The sequence below is a fragment of the Haliotis rubra genome, unplaced genomic scaffold, assembly GCF_003918875.1.
Source record: "Haliotis rubra isolate DU_JTF1 unplaced genomic scaffold, ASM391887v1 Scf120, whole genome shotgun sequence".
Taxonomy (NCBI): Eukaryota; Metazoa; Mollusca; class Gastropoda; order Lepetellida; family Haliotidae; genus Haliotis; species Haliotis rubra.
Window position 1 is genome coordinate 1,340,631 of NW_025765115.1, and position 18,708 is coordinate 1,359,338.

General features: G+C 38.0%; 1 protein-coding gene across 1 annotated transcript in view; it reads left to right on the plus strand.

Annotated features, from left to right (window-relative positions):
* Positions 1–53: 53 nt before the first annotated feature.
* The window catches only part of LOC124263362 (regulator of nonsense transcripts 1-like), a 29,371-nt gene continuing 10,716 nt past the window's right edge, over positions 54–18,708 (plus strand). Inside the window, exons 1-12 of the mRNA XM_046697965.1 lie at positions 54–406; positions 7,095–7,235; positions 9,016–9,106; positions 9,221–9,431; positions 9,773–9,911; positions 10,216–10,289; positions 10,772–10,944; positions 11,588–11,686; positions 12,600–12,708; positions 14,575–14,782; positions 14,966–15,112; positions 18,488–18,576. Coding sequence (XP_046553921.1) covers positions 218–406; positions 7,095–7,235; positions 9,016–9,106; positions 9,221–9,431; positions 9,773–9,911; positions 10,216–10,289; positions 10,772–10,944; positions 11,588–11,686; positions 12,600–12,708; positions 14,575–14,782; positions 14,966–15,112; positions 18,488–18,576 — 1,670 coding nt within the window. The 5' untranslated portion in view covers positions 54–217. The remainder of the gene's footprint in view (positions 407–7,094; positions 7,236–9,015; positions 9,107–9,220; positions 9,432–9,772; positions 9,912–10,215; positions 10,290–10,771; positions 10,945–11,587; positions 11,687–12,599; positions 12,709–14,574; positions 14,783–14,965; positions 15,113–18,487; positions 18,577–18,708) is intronic.

Consider the following 18,708-nt stretch of genomic DNA (forward strand, 5'->3'; position numbering starts at 1 on the left):
TTTCGCGCTAATGTGAACTTCGTCATCATTTTCGCTTACTTCCTGACGTCAGCTGCTAGAGAACGAAATGGCGTGAAGGGTTGCATTTCAACGAATTTTTCAGTTTTACACAACCTTCCAGTTTTTACCGTTGACCTTAACATGTGACAAGCGGAAGATAGACAATTGAGGTGTTTAATTATCAGCGTAGTCCTGTGTGGTATTTGTAATAACAGAAATGAGCGTAGATGCGTATGGACCCAGCTCGCAAACTTTGACTTTCCTGGATACCGAAGAAACCGACCTTCTGGGCGCAGATACACAAGGATCCGACTTCGACTTCACAGATTTTACCCTTCCGTCCCAGACCCAGTCTCAAACTCAAGCCTCTCAGCTTGATGGGGGACAGAGTCAGAGCCAAGGCCAGGTAAATTTAGAGAATATTCGCAACCACGTGTATTTCCCATTCTCAGGTGCAAGTCCGGGTCAATCACGTTTTAAGAAACGGGTTTGCGAAGTAGCACGCCCACATATTTGCTAAAGTATTAGTCATACCATTTTATTCTGTTGTTTCCAATTGTTCAAAAACAAAAGTAGACATAAATCCGATTTTTTTTGTAAATGATTCGCGAACAGTTACTGCTTATCAGCTCTATTTTCGTTATGACCTATTTTCTCTATCAAGTTGGGTTGGTAATTCAGTATGGGTTCCTGTTTGTTTATTAGTGTTGTCATGGTTTGAAAGTTTATTAAAAGAGATTAACTGGATCTATTTTAAATTTTCCACAGTTGCCACACACTTTTTATGGTGTCCAATCTAACTACAACCCGCCTAATATTGTCAGGATTGTGCATGAACCAATGTGGATAGTTGCTCATGCTTTTACCCACTGGTTACAGACCATGATGTAACTTGAATATTACTGATTGCAGCATAAATCTCCTTCCCTTGTTTTCAACTTGCTAGACATAGTGTATTTTAGACAGTCATTTCTGTTACAGCACTTAGTCAGTATTGTGTTTGGTTGTTTATATAAGTCATTGATATGCAAATTTTCCATGAACCTGACAACATTTGGAAAGTGAACAATGAAATATAAGTCTGTGCCAATGCTATCAATCCACTGCCCAGAAGTTTTACTCTGAATGCATTTTATGTCGTTTGGTAACATATTATTAGCTGATCTTACTAGACCAAACAGGATTTACTAGACTCAGACTTATTGGCGCAGACAGAAACAAGTTTCATTCATTTCTACAGAAAAATGTATCACTGATACATAAAGCAAGCTACTAAACATGCCAAATTATGAATCAAACTTCAAAGGGCTACGCCCTGTAGACTCTGGTAGAAAGCCACAAATAGAGGTGTGATGGTAAACTAGTATACTGGTATACCTTGGTTTTAAAAGCCACACAATACATACCACAGTATTATGTGGTGAACTGGTATTTCTGATTATTTGTGAGCACTCAACGTTTGTCACAAAATCTACACCTACTGTTAATGCGGTTTTAAAAATAAATAAATTTCATGGTACATAAATGAAATATGACCATAATACAATGATTCATACTTGGGTTCATACCGCTGAAATGGTATATGGCGTCTCAGGGGTGGAAATAACCCATTGCCCGACGTCCGAGTCCAGTGTTTTTGTTCTGTCGGGCAAGCAAATTTGTATATCACACTGTACCGATGTCCAGTTGACTTTCCAATGTTATTTATGTTGTTTATTTAAAAATCTCAACAAGAAAACGGCCGGTACAGTGGAAAAATTATCAGTGCAAGTGATTTTACATGTGCCACTGTTCCGGAGTACACTAGCAATTTTAAAGTTATTTCCACCCCTGTTACTACACATGCACAACAACTGCTATGTTATCCAGACGAAAATATAAAACCAAAGGATGGATAAGGGATTGTTGTTGGTAGAAACCAACATGGCAGACTACTTTGGAGTAAGTCAAAATCTCTAAAACAAACTGTATACTGCACTATACCATGGTATGAAAATTTCCGTTGTACTTAACTCTAGCGACAAGCCCTGTCTGTTTATCTTCAGGATACAAACATTTTCAGTCATTCCAAGTTATTCATAAAGTAGGTGAACTCACTATGTATTGTGAGATACTTGCCACAGCCAAGATAAGAGACCTCACATTATCAGCTTTAGCTGGATAGACCTTTTTAATGTTCATCAAGGCTTATTAACGTAATAAATATTTTTGACATCCATGTAGGTTGTTGAGGTTTTATCACCTTTTGTTCTAAATTTATTGGAACCAAGAGAGCAGAATGTCACTACTAACATTTTTTTATGGATTTTATTTCTTGAATATATCCTGACTCATAGACGATGATCTTGGAACCATGGAAAACATGTTTTAACTCCAAGATACTGAAGCTACAATACAATAATCATCAATAAATTGCTGCATTTGGGTGTATGGTTTCAAATACAAATTGATCATAAATATAACCTACCATTGTAACTAAAAGGAATAGTGTGTATTTGAAATGATACAAACTTGTTTCCAACCAGCTGTGACATTTTCCTTTTCATTGCTAGATTAGGTCGATAGGGCTAAAGTGTCAATGCAAGGAACTTTGTGTTGAAGTTTTTGATGTTGATGTACCCACTGCGGGTATCTGACACATTGGACAATGTGAAACAGGCATTTTGCAGAGCTACAGATAACTTTTTGGGCCATTGAGTTATGTACTCGCTTGTGTTCATCTCGTTTGGGTATCTTAATTTTCTTTTGAGTAACCAAATAAATTGTACTCACCTCACTCAAACTCAATTGGGTATTTTGCCATTTTCCATTAATTGTAAAAATATAATAAAGTTTAAATGTTACTGTTTGTTATTTATATTTGATCAGTAATATAAGAAATGATAAGAAAGACTGCAAGTTGTCAAGTTCATGCCCTGAAATAGAACCTCCTCAGTTATTTTATCTATCCACCGGTACGCATTCTAAGATTTGACATTTTGTGTGTACGCATGTAAGATCACATTTATTGAGTATTTACAAAACTTCAAGCGTACTTGTACGCAATAGACTTAATAGGAATTGAGTTTTCACATAAATATTTACATAATTTAGGCAGATACGCAGCTTATCTGATTTTGATTTTGTATTTTGGCTTTTTTAATAGCTTTTTTTTTCCACGCTCCCTACCCTCTTATAACTAAGAGTTTAATGAATGTGGCAAGTGGCAAGAGTTTTTAAGAATTAGAGCACTTATGACTATGAGTATACCCAAAAAGGAAAATAGACAGGGCATGTGGTAATTCAACAAGTGGCTGCCATTTTGTTTTCACTGGTTGGACAGCAACTTAAATGAACACTCTGTGAGAATAATGTCTCACACAAAGTGTTTTGGTATAGATTAGAGAGTGTACAATGCCATTTAGAAAGTGGTCAAATGTAACATGTTATATTTGGGATTACACTTTTCTCAAAATCTTTTCTCACAAAAGTACTAGAATCTGTACTTTAGTAAGAAAGTATAATCCCAAATATAACATATATTAGATTGGACAGTATGAAACTCTCTACCTGACTTGACCTGTTGACAGACTTTGTCACAATGTAAATTAACCTTGGCGGCAGTTGCCAGTTCTCACACTATAAAGGGATGTGATGACCTGATTGTCCACTGAATTTTACATCCCTTTGCTATCTAACTACAGTAGAACACGGATATAGCGAACACGGATATAGCGTACAAACGGATATAGCGAACAAATTTAAAAGTCCCGTCAACAATCCTTTATAATATCATTAAAATTATACGCGAATAACGAACTCGTGAGTAGCGAATTAACGGCTATAGCGAACTGATTTACTACCCCCAAGCCCAATTAACGACGTGATTAGTGAACTCACTCAGTGTCAGCTCAGTGTCAGCTGAGCCACTTAGTGGTATACATCAACCTTGTTGGCGGCGAATCAACGTTGTTCGATGGTCATTAATGTGTTTAACAAAACAAACATGTTCTAGCTAATGTCTGTGAATGATAAATTCAGAATTTTAATATTATATCAATGTACAAAAATAAAAATTTGTAGCCTCAGCATATACGTGTCTCTACATCTCTACAATCCAAGATGGCGGTCAAATGTAAATAACGAACACCGGATATAGCGAACTAAATTTCTTGGTCCCTTGGAGTTCGTTATATCCGTGTTCTACTGTACATGGTTATCAATTCACTGTATACAGTCTACATTCCTTAGTCTACCAGAACCTTCTGTTTGTGGGTTCAGTCCCAATCCTGACCTTCTTTGTACATCTCCATGGACAGCAGAATACCCATGCTCGCAGGTATCACCATGGTGGTAAATGTCTAAGACCTGCATTACTCAATTTGGCACATTTTTAATGCATCCATGTTTCACAACTGGTGTGAGTGATGGGGGAAGGTGCTGGCAGGCAGGCAGTGTTCATTGTCATGTTGGAAACAGCAATAAAACCAATTTTGACCACTCACTTGTGATGATTTATAGAAAGCAATGATTAGTGCCATACATGAAAATAACAACTCTGTTACTTCCCAGTAATCATGCTAATTTTCGCATCCACACTTAGCAATCCAAGCGTCTACAAACACAAATGCTGTTCTCACATAGAAGTGTTGTGAATTTAGATTAGAACAAATTTAAATCAGCAATACCAGACTTGAAACCTACCATACTGTGTTGTGACAAGTCACTGTCACCAAGTGGTATGCATTGTTTAACCTTGTTGTTGCTTTAACTCCTGACATGGATGAAAATGCATGTTGCCATAGAAGCCTCAATTGATATGCAATCAGACTCTAAGACATAATGGATAAGACATTTCAGTGACAACAAAAAAATCATACCTATTTATTCTTTTTAAAACTTCATTTGTTTGTGAATTGATATCGTGAAGGAACATGTTTCATGTCTTACAAGGACTTTTCAAAGTAGGTTGTTATGTAAAGTATTGTGATAGACACGTTCCAGTAATAATCTCTTTGGTATAATATGGCGTCAGTTTCTTTTGTTTGACTTTGGCTAGTAAACTGTTTAAAGAAAAAAATGCTTGATTTGATGTGTGTAGACACTTATTGTTTGGTGTTGTGGAACATAGTCACATTGGATTGAATGTAATCACATGCTGGGTAGAATACCTTTATATTACTACCTCCTGCAGAGCTTCTGTGTTTTGTCAGGTGTGGAAGTATCTGTCTTTCAGCATATTACAGTGGTGTACAGGTGTTTGTACTAGAGCCTTGAAGGGCAAGTTGGAAAGAAATCATTAAGATAATTTATTTCTCCAAAATTCACAGGTAATGTAAACATTTATATTTTAACATATCAATTAATGTGTTAATTTCAAAATAAGCATGAAAGCCTCTACCTTTTTAATGGTCATATTACTCAGGGAAATAAAAATTGCTACAAAGCCATAATATTGATTAATAATGATTAGTATATAATAACAAGAACATGATGAATTAGGAATTCTTTAATTCTAACTAACGATGTTTTACTGATAGTTGCTACAGACTTATATCTGAACAGGAAGAGAAAACACCCTGATGTTATTGAACAGCTGTTGAAAAGTGTATTTGGTTGTAATGATATTTTTTATGGGCTCCCAGACATGTAAGTGTAACAATAGGCTTGAGACAGGATACAATACTTGAGTTGTGATGAGTCATTTCACTAACCAGTTAGCCACGATAATGTTATTTCTTCTCAAACTGATCAGTCCATCGATGCATTATCTCCATCTTGAATATAGATCAGGGATTGCCTTGATGCAGAAATCATGTGTATTTGATACAACCTGTGTTGAAACATGCTCGCGTTAATTTTCATGTTTGGTCGATGTAATGCAACCAAGTAAACCGATTCTCATGATAAGTAACATAGAACCTGATACAAGTACCAGCCAGTGTTCGACTGAAAAACTGTTAATTGATCTTTTCACAATGAATGGCTGAAACAGTACGAATGGCTGACTTGGTAATAACACAGTGTTGTGTAATGCACGTTTACAAGCACGTCAATGGATTAATTGTCTTCCATGAATTTTTTTTTCTTTCTTTATTATTTAATAAAAATGAACCCTTATTATATGCATAAGACAGGCAGTGAAGATAATTCCCATATTCAGGAGCATAGGGGCTGGGCAGTCCCTGAGATATTATTTTGACAGTGATGTTTTTTAGAAAGAAAACATACTGCTGATAGCAGGTTAAGCAATGTTCATTCACTCAGTCACCATTTCATTAATTGTCAGTAGACAGAAATATATGGCTACAAAGCCCACTTCTTTCCAGTGTGTAACATTAAACATTACATTGAGTATATTTCCTTAAACCCTGTGAACACAATGGCTTTTATTGGCTAAACTTTCCAAAGGGAAATATATTTACTTGACTCAAGTTTCTACCATTTCCTCTTGACACAAAGTGTTATTCCAGTATTCACATTTGTGGTTTTCTTTATCATATTTGTTGTGACATCACAGTAGCAAGTTGATGTATCAAATATGATGGTTCATATAGCAGTATGCAAATGTTCATTTACACCCATGATTACCCCTTCAGAATAACTGAGCAGTGTTTGGAATTTTGATCCCATTGTCAAATTAAGAATATTTGGGGGTTCTTGTAAACATGATAAACAAATACTGCAGGCCAAGCTTCAAGGATCCAAGTTGTCACCTTGGTTTCAAACTCTGGATTATAGAACCATAAATTTGTAACTTACTTGGACATGTTGTAACATGTGGAGAAGACTCCATGTTCAGTTACCAACTAAGTTGTTCTTAGCTGAATGTGGAAACAGTAGTTTAAGTAAAACTGCATAAATTACGCTTGACGTCAAGCGTAAGTTATGCTGCTCTTGTCTTTTATCATCTTAAAGCTTCTGAATTAAATATTTATGTTAAATGATAAAAAGTTTGAAGTGTTAACTGTTTGCGATATCTTGTTTTTAATTGTTATACAGTATCGGGTTACTTGTTTTTGAAAATATAAGAATGTAAATTGTTAGTATGTTGATGTGAAGCGAGCTGTCTACCTTTTACCCATATAGTGCAGCTGTGTACTTTTCTATCTCAGGTGAATGGTATCGATGGACCACTGCAGAATGGGATTGATGGAGGAATCACGGGCATCACCCAGGGTGTGGGTGAGCTCAACTTTGAGGAGGAAGAAGAGGAACAGTTTTATATGAAAGATCTTCCAAAATATGCATGCCGCGTAAGTCAGCACTTAGTTTGTTTGGTAGTAATGTTAACTTCTGTCAGTGTATTTTGTATTTGTTTGCATGTGAATCAAGGGGTTCTTGTGGAATTTTGAATGATTATGTTAAATAAGCAGTGTAAAAAACAACAGTGTAAGATAACATCAGAAGGACCCCATGATTCCCTCAACTTTGACCGCCTTTTACACACAGGCACTGTGAACTGTTTGTTTGGGGTCAAAGAGTACAGTCAGGCCACGTTAATCCGAACACTTTCGTTTTTCATAAAAATGTTCAGATAGTGAAACGTACGGACTACTGAAACGAACCATAATGTACACCACTACAGTAGAGTTCCTTCCCTTTGACTACCGAGACAAGAACATAAGAACATATGTACATGTACACGTATCAAATGACTTTATTACAGTTTGTATAACAATCAAAACTCAGAAACTCACTCAGGTTGACATCACCAATGACAGTGGTGTTGGGAGGCAGGAAATGAACGCGATCGTATCTGTCTGTCAAAAGTTATCAGCCAATCACAAAACATGTCTGATGTCATCCACACTTTGTAGTTGAAATGATAGAGAACATACAATTCTGGGTTAAAGTCTCTTCCAAAACATCTGGGACGTCTGGATTTGCCGATGACAAACAGTATAATTTTGATGGTGCCAGCTGTATTTCCACAAGTGAGACCTATTAATTGATTAGGATCACAAACTAACGACATGTTCAACTCAGAAGTGTCACCTCACTTACCAACTACCATTGAAGTTTACCGATGAAGATCAGCGAACTCAATGGTGCTCAGGAGGTAACCGGATTATGCGAACCTTTTTGATGTAACGCCAGATTAATGAAGCAAAATCGAGTGTAATTAGCTAATCTGTTACCGCTAATTAATGTCCGGATCCGGAGAGTGAAGCACCAGATTAATGAATAAACGGTTAATGAGTTTACATAGTAAACAAGATTGGTTACAGCTTGCTACCGTTCGGATATCGCGGGAATCGGATTATCGGAGTCCGGACTAACGTGGTCTGAGTGTAATCATATTTTCTACCTTTGGATTTTGGTATTGGAACTCCTTAAAGTTACTTCTTGAAGGATTTGAAGTGTCATTTTTTTTACTTCTGAACACACTGAAAATTCTAGGGCTACAACAAGGATTGTCATTTGACATGTTTTTGCAAATGTACATGATTGTGTCTGCGATAGTGGAAATTAACAGTGTCCTGGTGCCCTTGAGTTTAACTGCTGTGGTATCTAATATTTGAATCTACCTATCTTCCAAGATAAGGCTGAAATGTCTCAACTAGGGCTGCAACGATTCGGTTCAATTCATCAAAAATCGAATCTGACACCTTATTTTAGATTTTCGATAGCCATCATTCGATATTTGAATACCTATTTAACTTATTTCAACACAGCCAGAACGTAATTTTGACTCCCAACTAGAGCAGTTTCGAGCACTGAAACAAGGCGAAATGTTATTGGTTGATGCCGGGCTAATTATCCAATGAGAATTGTTATTAGTAGACATCGCCAAATTGAGGAGGGATTTCACACGAAAAAAAAGACTGAGAGTTAAATGCAATCTGATGTTTTACTTGTATGAAGAATCGAATTGAAAATGATCGAATATAGGGTCCAATATCGAAAATCGAATCTAGATCTGGGCGAATTGTTGCAGCCCTAGTCACAACTTCAAACTCTTGAACTGGACAAACATGTTTGACTGTCACATGCCTTATATGCATGTCCATTATTTATGTGTTTCTGTTTCAGTTATTGTGGAATTCACGACCCCCGCCTGTGTGGTGTTCTGCAACACAACGAAGAAGTGGTTCTGTAATGGCCGTGGCAATACATCAGGAAGGTAGGTTGTACATCGCTGACACAATTGTTGATCACAAGTCCTTGGATTGATGTGATGAACATTATGTAAAGTCAAAGACATTAGGTAAAATGTGATATCTTACAAACATTTCAGCCACATCATCAACCATTTGGTCCCGAGCAAAGGCAAAGGAAGTGACTCTTCACAAGGATGGCCCACTGGGAGAGACGGTGCTTGAGTGTTACAACTGTGGTTGTCGGAACGTCTTTCTGCTTGGCTTCATCCCAGCCAAGGCAGACTCGGTCGTTGTCCTGCTGTGTCGTCATCCCTGTGCTACCCTCAGCAATCTCAAGGACATGAACTGGTTGGTTACACAGCAATATATCTTATGTTAGTGCAGTGGAAATATATTCTTTCTGACTAGGTGTTGATGAAAGGTTAAATAGTTTTAAAAACGTTTTTATTAGCCTTATCCTGACTCATGCTTGTTTTGCTTATCTCCTTCTATGCGAATGGTAGTGGAACACTTGAATCCCTTGTAGTTCCCTTGAAGTAGACTTAAAAAATCACTCACCCATGAGTTGCCTCCCTTTTCCCGTCAAAATTACATAGTTACCGCTTTGTTTTTGTGGGTTTTTTTATAGTTTTGAAGATTATTGTTGCAATATGAATAGACTGCATGAAGATATGTTTGCTGTGTTGCAGGGATCCCAGTCAGTGGCAACCACTGATACAAGACCGGCAGTTCCTGTCCTGGCTGGTGAAAGTACCCTCTGACCAGGATCAGATGCGGGCCAGGCAGATCTCGGCTCAGCAGATCAACAAGCTGGAGGAGCTATGGAAGGTATGCCCCATTTGCCCACATTCAGCTACATACAATAGAAGTCTTCCCAGGGATTTCATGATGTAATGTCTCAATAAAACATAATCCTGAAGTCAGCTTGATGACATCACAAATATGTCTTTATCAAAGGCAGCCAAATACTGAAATCTGAAACCAAAGCTGATAAATGAATTTTACATCCACATGCTTAACGAAAGTCTGTGGACAAGTTTCTAGGAGAGGTCTTCCTAGAAGTAAGAATATTGGTACCATAACAGTTTAATTATCTGATTGCCTGGGATAACTGGTTGTGTATTTGTCTCAGGAAAACCCAGATGCAAAACTAGAAGATCTTGAGAAACCAGGAGTAGATGAAGAGCCACAGCAGGTACTTCTCAGGTGAGTTGTGATGATATATACACCTTGAAACTCTTTCATCCTTATTGCTAGATAACAGTGGGGACCACAGATCTGATATGAATGCATAATAGTACTAAGTCATCCACCAAGAAAGGCTTTATATAGTTTGAGTTTTCATTCTACTGTAAATTGATATAAATTGTTAAAAAGTATTCCAAACAGAACATCTTGCCTTGTATTTTTGCCTTGTCTGTAACATGGATACTCTAGATAAAATCTGATCTTCCTAAATGCTTATGATGTCTGAATGATAAGGATTCTGTGTTACCTGCCTGATGATGACATGCTTATGCTAACTACAAAGTTGCCTATTTCAAACAAATGAAACAAATTCTGTTTGCTTTCTAATATTTAGTAGATAAACCGTATGTGGTTTCTGATTTGCAGGTTTCTTCAGTTTTGTGTTCAAGAAAACAACTCAATTAAGGTTATGATAAATAATGAAAACATAATCTTTGCAGGTATGATGATGCATACCAGTATCAGAACATCTTTGGTCCCCTGGTGAAGCATGAAGCTGACTATGACAAGAAGCTGAAGGAGTCCCAGACACAAGATAACATTGTGGCTCGCTGGGATGTCGGCCTCAACAAGAAGAGGATTGCATACTTTCACTTGTCCTCCGCCAATGATGGTGAGATAATCCGATTTCAACTGATGTTGCTTGATCCAGATTGTATGCTTTTGGCTTGGAAAATACTGCATTTTCTAAGTAGAACTGGTTACAGATTTGGCCATGCTGAATTGAATTTGGAGCTGAAATGGTATATTGTGTTTGTCCATGTTCCAAATCATTATGGTTTACTTGCATGTAAAACAAGCATTGGAATGTCTCATACAAAATGGGGCAAACACAACCAAGCCTCCAATCTTTAGTTCTATACTGTGTGGCACAATTACAACATCCCTACTCATTGTTGTCGTGAAAATACCAGGTCGCAGTCAACTATAAAAGAGCACCAGATTTCAAGCTTACTGTAATCCCTAAAGCTTGAAATCAAGTTGATTTCATTGTGTTGTGTCCAAACTGTATACCAACATATACATTGAACAGTGGACATTTGTTTTAATAATGATTGCACTATTTATAGTGACTACAATACCTGATTGAGAAAGAAGAACATTTCTGTAAATATTTGCTTCCAAAATGATTAGCTGTTAAACTCAGAGGTGGTCATTGTGATTTAATAGTCATGTTAAAGTTGATTCTGCTTCAGTGGGATACATTTAGTGTTTTTTGAGATGGTCGTCATGTATGTTTCCCCTCCATCTTTCAGAGATGAAACTGATGCATGGAGATGAGTTGCGACTACGTTACATCGGAGAGTTGCACAAACCATGGTCTGGTGTTGGCCACGTCATCAAGATTCCAGACAGTATCCTTGTATTAAAACAAAGCAGTTATGGAAATTTGAAATGATTTCAGGGACCCCAAAGTAAACCACAGAAAATATACATTAGCATGGGCAAGTAATCCAAAGGGGAAAAGTTCTGTTTACCAAAAAGTATAGATCAGACTGCTTTTTCAAGTAGGCAATAGATGAACATTCTTTCTGTTGAATCCTTTCTCTTCGAAAGTAGTTTAGAGTTGTCTTTCAGTGGCATTTAGAAGTTGTACATTGATGTCCAAGATATTTTTTATGGATTAAACTTCTTTTTAAATTTCTCTCACAACGTTTCGAGACCATTCCAGGTCCCTTCATCAGGTGAACTGTCAGTTAGGACTATGACGTCGTCACTATGACGTCATTACTGAGTTATGACGTCACAATGCAAGTGACATCACAGTACACTAGGGAGAGTACTGTATAAGTGAGTTAGTTACATAATGATGAAATTCATGCTAAATAATAGAGTTGAAAGTTGAATTGTCAATACACAACAACTGCTAATTACACAAAGGTTACTTGATAGCAGGCTTTCCAAAAAGAATAGTAGACTCGTTTTTTCTTGTATCTAAAGTTCATCAAAAGTTCATCAAAAGTTAATCAAGAGGTCCCACGCACTTGGCAGGTATACACCTTGATCACGATTAATTGCTGGTTTATGTCTCCTTATCTCGACAGCTTCCTGTAGTTTTCTCCGACGCCAGTCATTGTTATTTCTCGAAATCACCCTAATATCATTCCACATGATTACATGACTTGGGTTATTTGCCTTGTGCTCCGATATAGCTGACTTATCATTTTGTTTGCATACTGATGACTTGTGTTCAGCAACCCGGGTGTTTAGAGTTGTTCGAAAGAGGTAACCCCATTCTGTGCGAGCATTTCCTTACATTGACTTCAGATTACAGCGATGAAGTTGCAATCGAACTCAAGAGCAATGCAGGTGTACCAACAGAGTGTACTCATAACTTTGTAGTGGATTTTGTGTGGAAGTCAACATCTTTTGACAGGTAACATTGTGGCTAGTGCTTGTCCCCCGCCGCAACGAGCAATGGGGGACTATGTATTCAGCAGCGTACGTACGTCCCGATTCTTGTTAACGCGATATCTCATGAACTGTTGTACCCAATGTCTTCAAATTTGGTGACAGCCTGCATTGGGTGATTACCCAGACACCAGTTGATTTGGGTGACCTTGACCTTATCTTCAAGGTCACCACGACACTGACCACTTTTCAAACTCTTGTTAACGCGATATCTCATGAACTGTTGTACCCAATGTCTTCAAATTTGGTGACAGCTTATGTTAAGGGATTACGCAGACACCAGTTTATTTTGGTGACCTTGATCTTATATTCAAGATAACCACGACACTTTTCAAATTCTTATTACACAACATCTCATGGACTGTTGTACCCAATGTCTTCAAATTTGGTGACAGCCTACATTGGGGGATTACGCAGACACCAATTGATTTGGGTGACCATGATCTTATTTTCAAGGTCACCACGACACTTTGCACGCTTTTAACTCTTGTTAATGCGATATCTCATGGACTGTTGTACCCAATGTCTTCAAATTTGGTGACAGCCTACATTATAAGGGTAATGCTATTTTTGAGGGCATTATCATTTGCAGAAGCCCGAGGTTTTCCATTAACTGCCCGACGAAGGAGGGCAGTTGATAAAGACCTCGGGCTTCTGCAAATGATAATGCCCTCAAAAATAGCATTACCGTTATTATTGCTAAACTACATGGAATTTGTGTTGAAAAGAAAAAGGAAACAATGAAGGAATTTGACTGTAAGTTTACCCAAATCAACTTCTGACGGGGTTGACTGCCCGAATGCAATTACATCATCGAACAATTCAAGTGACGTCACAACTGAAAGTGACGATACTCGACCTTGGCCTTTGACAAGACCATAGCCTGCAACATGTCAAGCTATGACAGTGTTCGGTTTTGGTCCATCAACAGTCTTAATAGTGCAATTGTTAAGGTTAGCACCAGCAAGAAAGCCAATAGTACAGCTATTTAAAGCGGGAATTTGGGTTGCTTTGACTTGTTTGACCCAGAACATCTGCCAGTCGAAAGCCACTTATGTTGAACTATGACGTCACTTGACAACAGAACTGATAGTGGCCCGTCGTTAAGGTTGAGCGGTCCAATATCATTTGCAGCGGACCGCAAATTTCTGATAACGAGAGGGCCGTTTCATGATAATTCCATGTATTTTAGCTATAATGGGGGATTACGCAGACACCAGTTTATTTTGGTGACCTTGACCTTATCTTCCAGGTCACCACAACACTTTTCAAACTCTTCTTAACGCGACATCTCATGGACTGTTGTATCCAATGTCTTCAAATTTAGTGACAGCATACATTGGGGGTTTATGCAGACACCAGTTTATTTGGGTGAACTTGACCTTATCTTATCTTCATAGATATTCCATTCTTTAGCAACGGGGGACATTGCCATATCAGTGGCAAACACTTGTGTGTATTGTTTCCCTGATATAGATGTAACAAAGATAAGCTGATTTCAAAAGACATTAATGGCAATGAGGTGTCCTAATGGTCAACATTATAAACATCTTAACAGTAGCTGAATTTCAAAAGACATTAGAGACGGTGGGGTAGCCCAATGGTTAAAGCATCCGCTCGTCATGCCGAAGACCCAGGTTCGATGCCCAACATGGGTGGAATTCGTTAAGCCCGTTTCTGGTGTCCCCTGCCGTGATATTGCTCGATTATTGTTAAAAACAGCATAGAACCATCCTCGCTCAAAAGACATTATAAACATCTCAACTGTAGCTGAATTCTGTGTTTGAGTTGTTTTGTTGCAGCTTAAATAAAATTTGTGTGTCCTGTGCAGGATGCAGGCAGCACTGAAGACTTTTGCCGTAGATGAGACGTCAGTGTGGGGCTACATCTACCACAAGCTACTTGGCCATGAGGTGGAGGATGTGGTACTCAAGTGTCAGCTGCCGAAGGGCTTCTCTGCCCCAGGCCTGCCTGAGCTGAACCACTCTCAGGTGTATGCTGTGAAGACTGTATTGCAGAGACCTACAAGCCTTATCCAGGTAGAGCTTCACTTGACAACAAGCAAACCTGTTGTACCGTTCTCACTCATAGTTACACAGTAATCTTGTAGAAAAGTTGTAATTATTTGTTAGGGTGATAATACCCTAAGATATTTTCACTTCATAAATGTAGTTCAGGTTGAGTCATTCACTGATGACATCTTGTATGATGTGTATTTTCAGGGGCCCCCTGGAACTGGTAAGACTGTGACATCAGCTACAATTGTGTACCATCTTGTAAAGCAAAACAATGGTCCTGTCCTGGTGTGTGCACCTTCCAACATTGCTGTGGATCAGCTGACTGAAAAGATCCATCGCACAGGACTCAAGGTGTGTCCAGTGTATCTTTGTATGCTTTTCAAAACCATTGAAGATGACCTCAATGATAGATACAGTTATAACTCTGTATGAGGTTAGTGCTTGTGTTTACTGACAGTGCTTTTTTCTGGGTCAGTGAAAACAGGTATTGGCCTGACATTAAGTCCATAGTTGTTTTATTTATGTTAAAGAGACAAAAGTAGATTCAACTTATCATGGCTTATGTTCAGGTAGTACCGCTTTGGGCATTTACCAAAAGGTTTTAAGTAACTCAAGTCAATAAAGTAAGTTATCGGACTCGACTAAATATGCATGTCTATCGAATGCCATGTTACTACTTTCAGCCACTGACTATTGAGGACATTCTTGCATTATCAGAGTGATGTTTTATTAAATCTATCAGTTTTATATACAGTTTGTATTATTTGAACCTCTGACATTACCACCACTGTTATGTTAACATCCAAACATCACAGGACTAATTATTGCCCGCCACGCGTTTAGCACGAAGCTGGGGATATAGTATGAGGCTCCGTCCGTCCATACATACACGAATTGGAATATCTTAAGAACTGTTGACTGGATTCTTTTTATATGTGGTACCTAGGTTCATCACAGTAAAAGAAAGGTCCCAGTCAGGTTTGGTGACATTGACCTTCATTTCAAGGTCACAAGGGGACTTTAACGTTTTACCCTTGTCAGCGAGATATCCCAGGAACCGCTCACTGGATTTTCTTCAAATTCAACACCAAGCTTTATGTAGGAAAAGAGCAGGGCCTAGTCGATTTTGGTGACCTTCACTTAATTTTCAAGGTCATGGCGACACTTTGAAGATTTCAGCATGTTAAGCTGCATGTTAAGCTTGTCAGCGAGATATCTCAAGAACCGTTCCCTGGATTTTCTTCATATTCAACACCAAGCTTTATCTAGGGAAGGCAAAGGGCCCAGTTGATTTTGGTGACCTTCACTTAATTTTCAAGATCATGGTGACGCTTTGAAGATTTCAGCATGTTAAGCTTGTCAGCCAGATATCTCAAGAACCGTTAACTGGATTTTCTTCATATTTAACACCAAGCTTTATCTAGGGAAGGCGCAGGGCCCAGTCGATTTTGGTGACCTTCACTTAATTTTCAAGGTCATGGTGACGCTTTGAAGATTTCAGCATGTTAACCCATTCAACACCGCAGGCCGAATAATCGGCCACAACATTATGAGTCCCCAGACGCCGGAGGCCGATTAATCGGCCAGGCAGTAGTCACGTCAAAATTAGACATAATTTTAGGAACCTACCTGACTGATTCATATATCAAATCTATCACATTTCACAATGTCTGAAAACACTTATTAAATTTCAATTTATCATATATTATCAGCAGAATTAAAATTATAAACTATTTTTCGCAATGTTATTGAAAACAACGATTCTCGGACACATGCTTCGGCAGCGGGTCCACAATAACATTGTCAAAGAGCAAAGTAACGATGTTTCGAGGAAATTATTAAATAAATTGAAAAACTAATGAATAAAATCAACAACAGCATTCATAAAAGTTGTCAAAGCGTGCATATAAAATTACTATTTCCATCTTTTTGTGCGATCATGTAATGCAAGTCAAGTCACTGACAAGTGACATCTCGCTCGCCGCCTCAATCTTCAGCGCCGGACACGATGTTTAATCTTGAAAATACATACATGAAGCATTTTGTCACAGAGTCATAACCCTACGACGATCGTCCAATAAGTTCCATAATTTACGATAGGTAGCGATTTCTTGCTTAATATGTTCAGAATAGCATTATTTTACCCAAAACTTTTGTCGAAATCTAAAAGTTTTCGTTTACGAGGACGATATCCATTGCCGTAATATGATTGGCTGCCTTAGGTCACGTGTCTGATTTTGACCAATCACGACCCTTATAGCAGACTGTGGCGAAAAAGCGTCATTAGAAACCAATCTTTATCCAATAAAATCGCTTCTTACATCTGTGAAAATACTCTTGGCAAGGGTACAGTGATATTGTTGATGTTCAGAGCTTTCAAACGATTTGCCGCGCATGTTATTCATACAAAGCTTCGAAAACGGAGGTATTTTCAGTTATGTCATTTTACCGGGCGGAAAGCCACAGATATCGGGAAATAGGCGACCATACATATTGTTTAAGAAATCTGTTTATAATAATTTTCTGATTACGTAAAAATGAAAATATAAAAGAAAAAGGCACGGGCATGTTATGACATGTCACAAATGGAAAAAAATCGCCATAGTTTTTGCTCCTTTCGTGGTTTATCTGGACGTTATAAATGTAAGCTTGCATTTTCATTCAAATATAAATTTATTTAAGTTGTAGTTGTATTATTTGAATAATATTATAAAAATAAACTTCATATTTATCAACAGTAGGATTAGATCTTTTAAATGGTGTATGGGATGTAGTAGCAATAACGTTTTACAAGCTTATAATTTCCTTCATAAACATAGGCTTCATCTATGACCTCAGAGTCTCTGGGAACACGGTGTCATGGCAGTAAATGCCTCTGGTTGACTGGTGTTGAAAGAGTTAAGCTGAATGTTAAGCTTGTCAGCGAGATATCTCAAGAACCATTTACTGGACTTTCTTCATATTTGACACCAAGCTTCATCTGGGGAAGGTGCAAGGCCCAGTCGATTTTGGTGACCTTCACTTAATTTTCAAGGTCATGGCGACACTTTGAAGATTTCAGCATGTTAAGCTTGTCAGCAAGATATCTCAAGAACCGTTCCCTGGATTTTCTTCATATTCAACACCAAGCTTTATCTAGGGAAGGCAAAGGGCCCAGTTGATTTTGGTGACCTTCACTTAATTTTCAAGATCATGGTGACGCTTTGAAGATTTCAGCATGTTAAGCTTGTCAGCAAGATATCTCAAGAACCGTTAACTGGATTTTCTTCATATTCAACACCAAGCTTTATCTAGGGAAGGCAAAGAGCCCAGTCGATTTTGGTGACCTTCACTTAATTTTCAAGGTCATGGCGACACTTTGAAGATTTCAGCATGTTAGACTGCCTGTTAAGATTGTCAGCAAGATATCTCATGAACAGTTCACTGGATTTTCTTCATTGACTTTTAAGACTTCCCTTGAAATTTCTTTATTACTATTTTTGCATATTTCATACATTAAGACGTTCATGTCAAGGTCAAAGTAAGTCTTGAAAATATGTGTGCTTTTGAACAACTACAGATCAAGATATCAAGAGATGTTGACTGGTCATGTTTTTGTTGACATTTAACTTCATCTTAAATTACGACCTTCACTTTCATTACATTTTAAGTTTGATTTGATAATTTGCGGCATGGGATTATGTCACCTTAGTGGCAATGCTTGTTATACATTTAATTTCTTTGTAGGTTGTGCGACTTTGTGCAAAGAGTAGGGAAGCCATCGACTCGCCTGTATCCTTCCTTGCACTGCACAATCAGATCAGGAACATGGAGAGGTAAGACGGCATCAGCAAACAAAGTGTTAATTGTTGTAAAGTTTCAGGAAAGAAGCTACCCTAGGAGGAAGTGTAATAATTGAAAGCCTGCAACATTGTGGTTAATGCACACTGAATCACTGAGTACTTGAA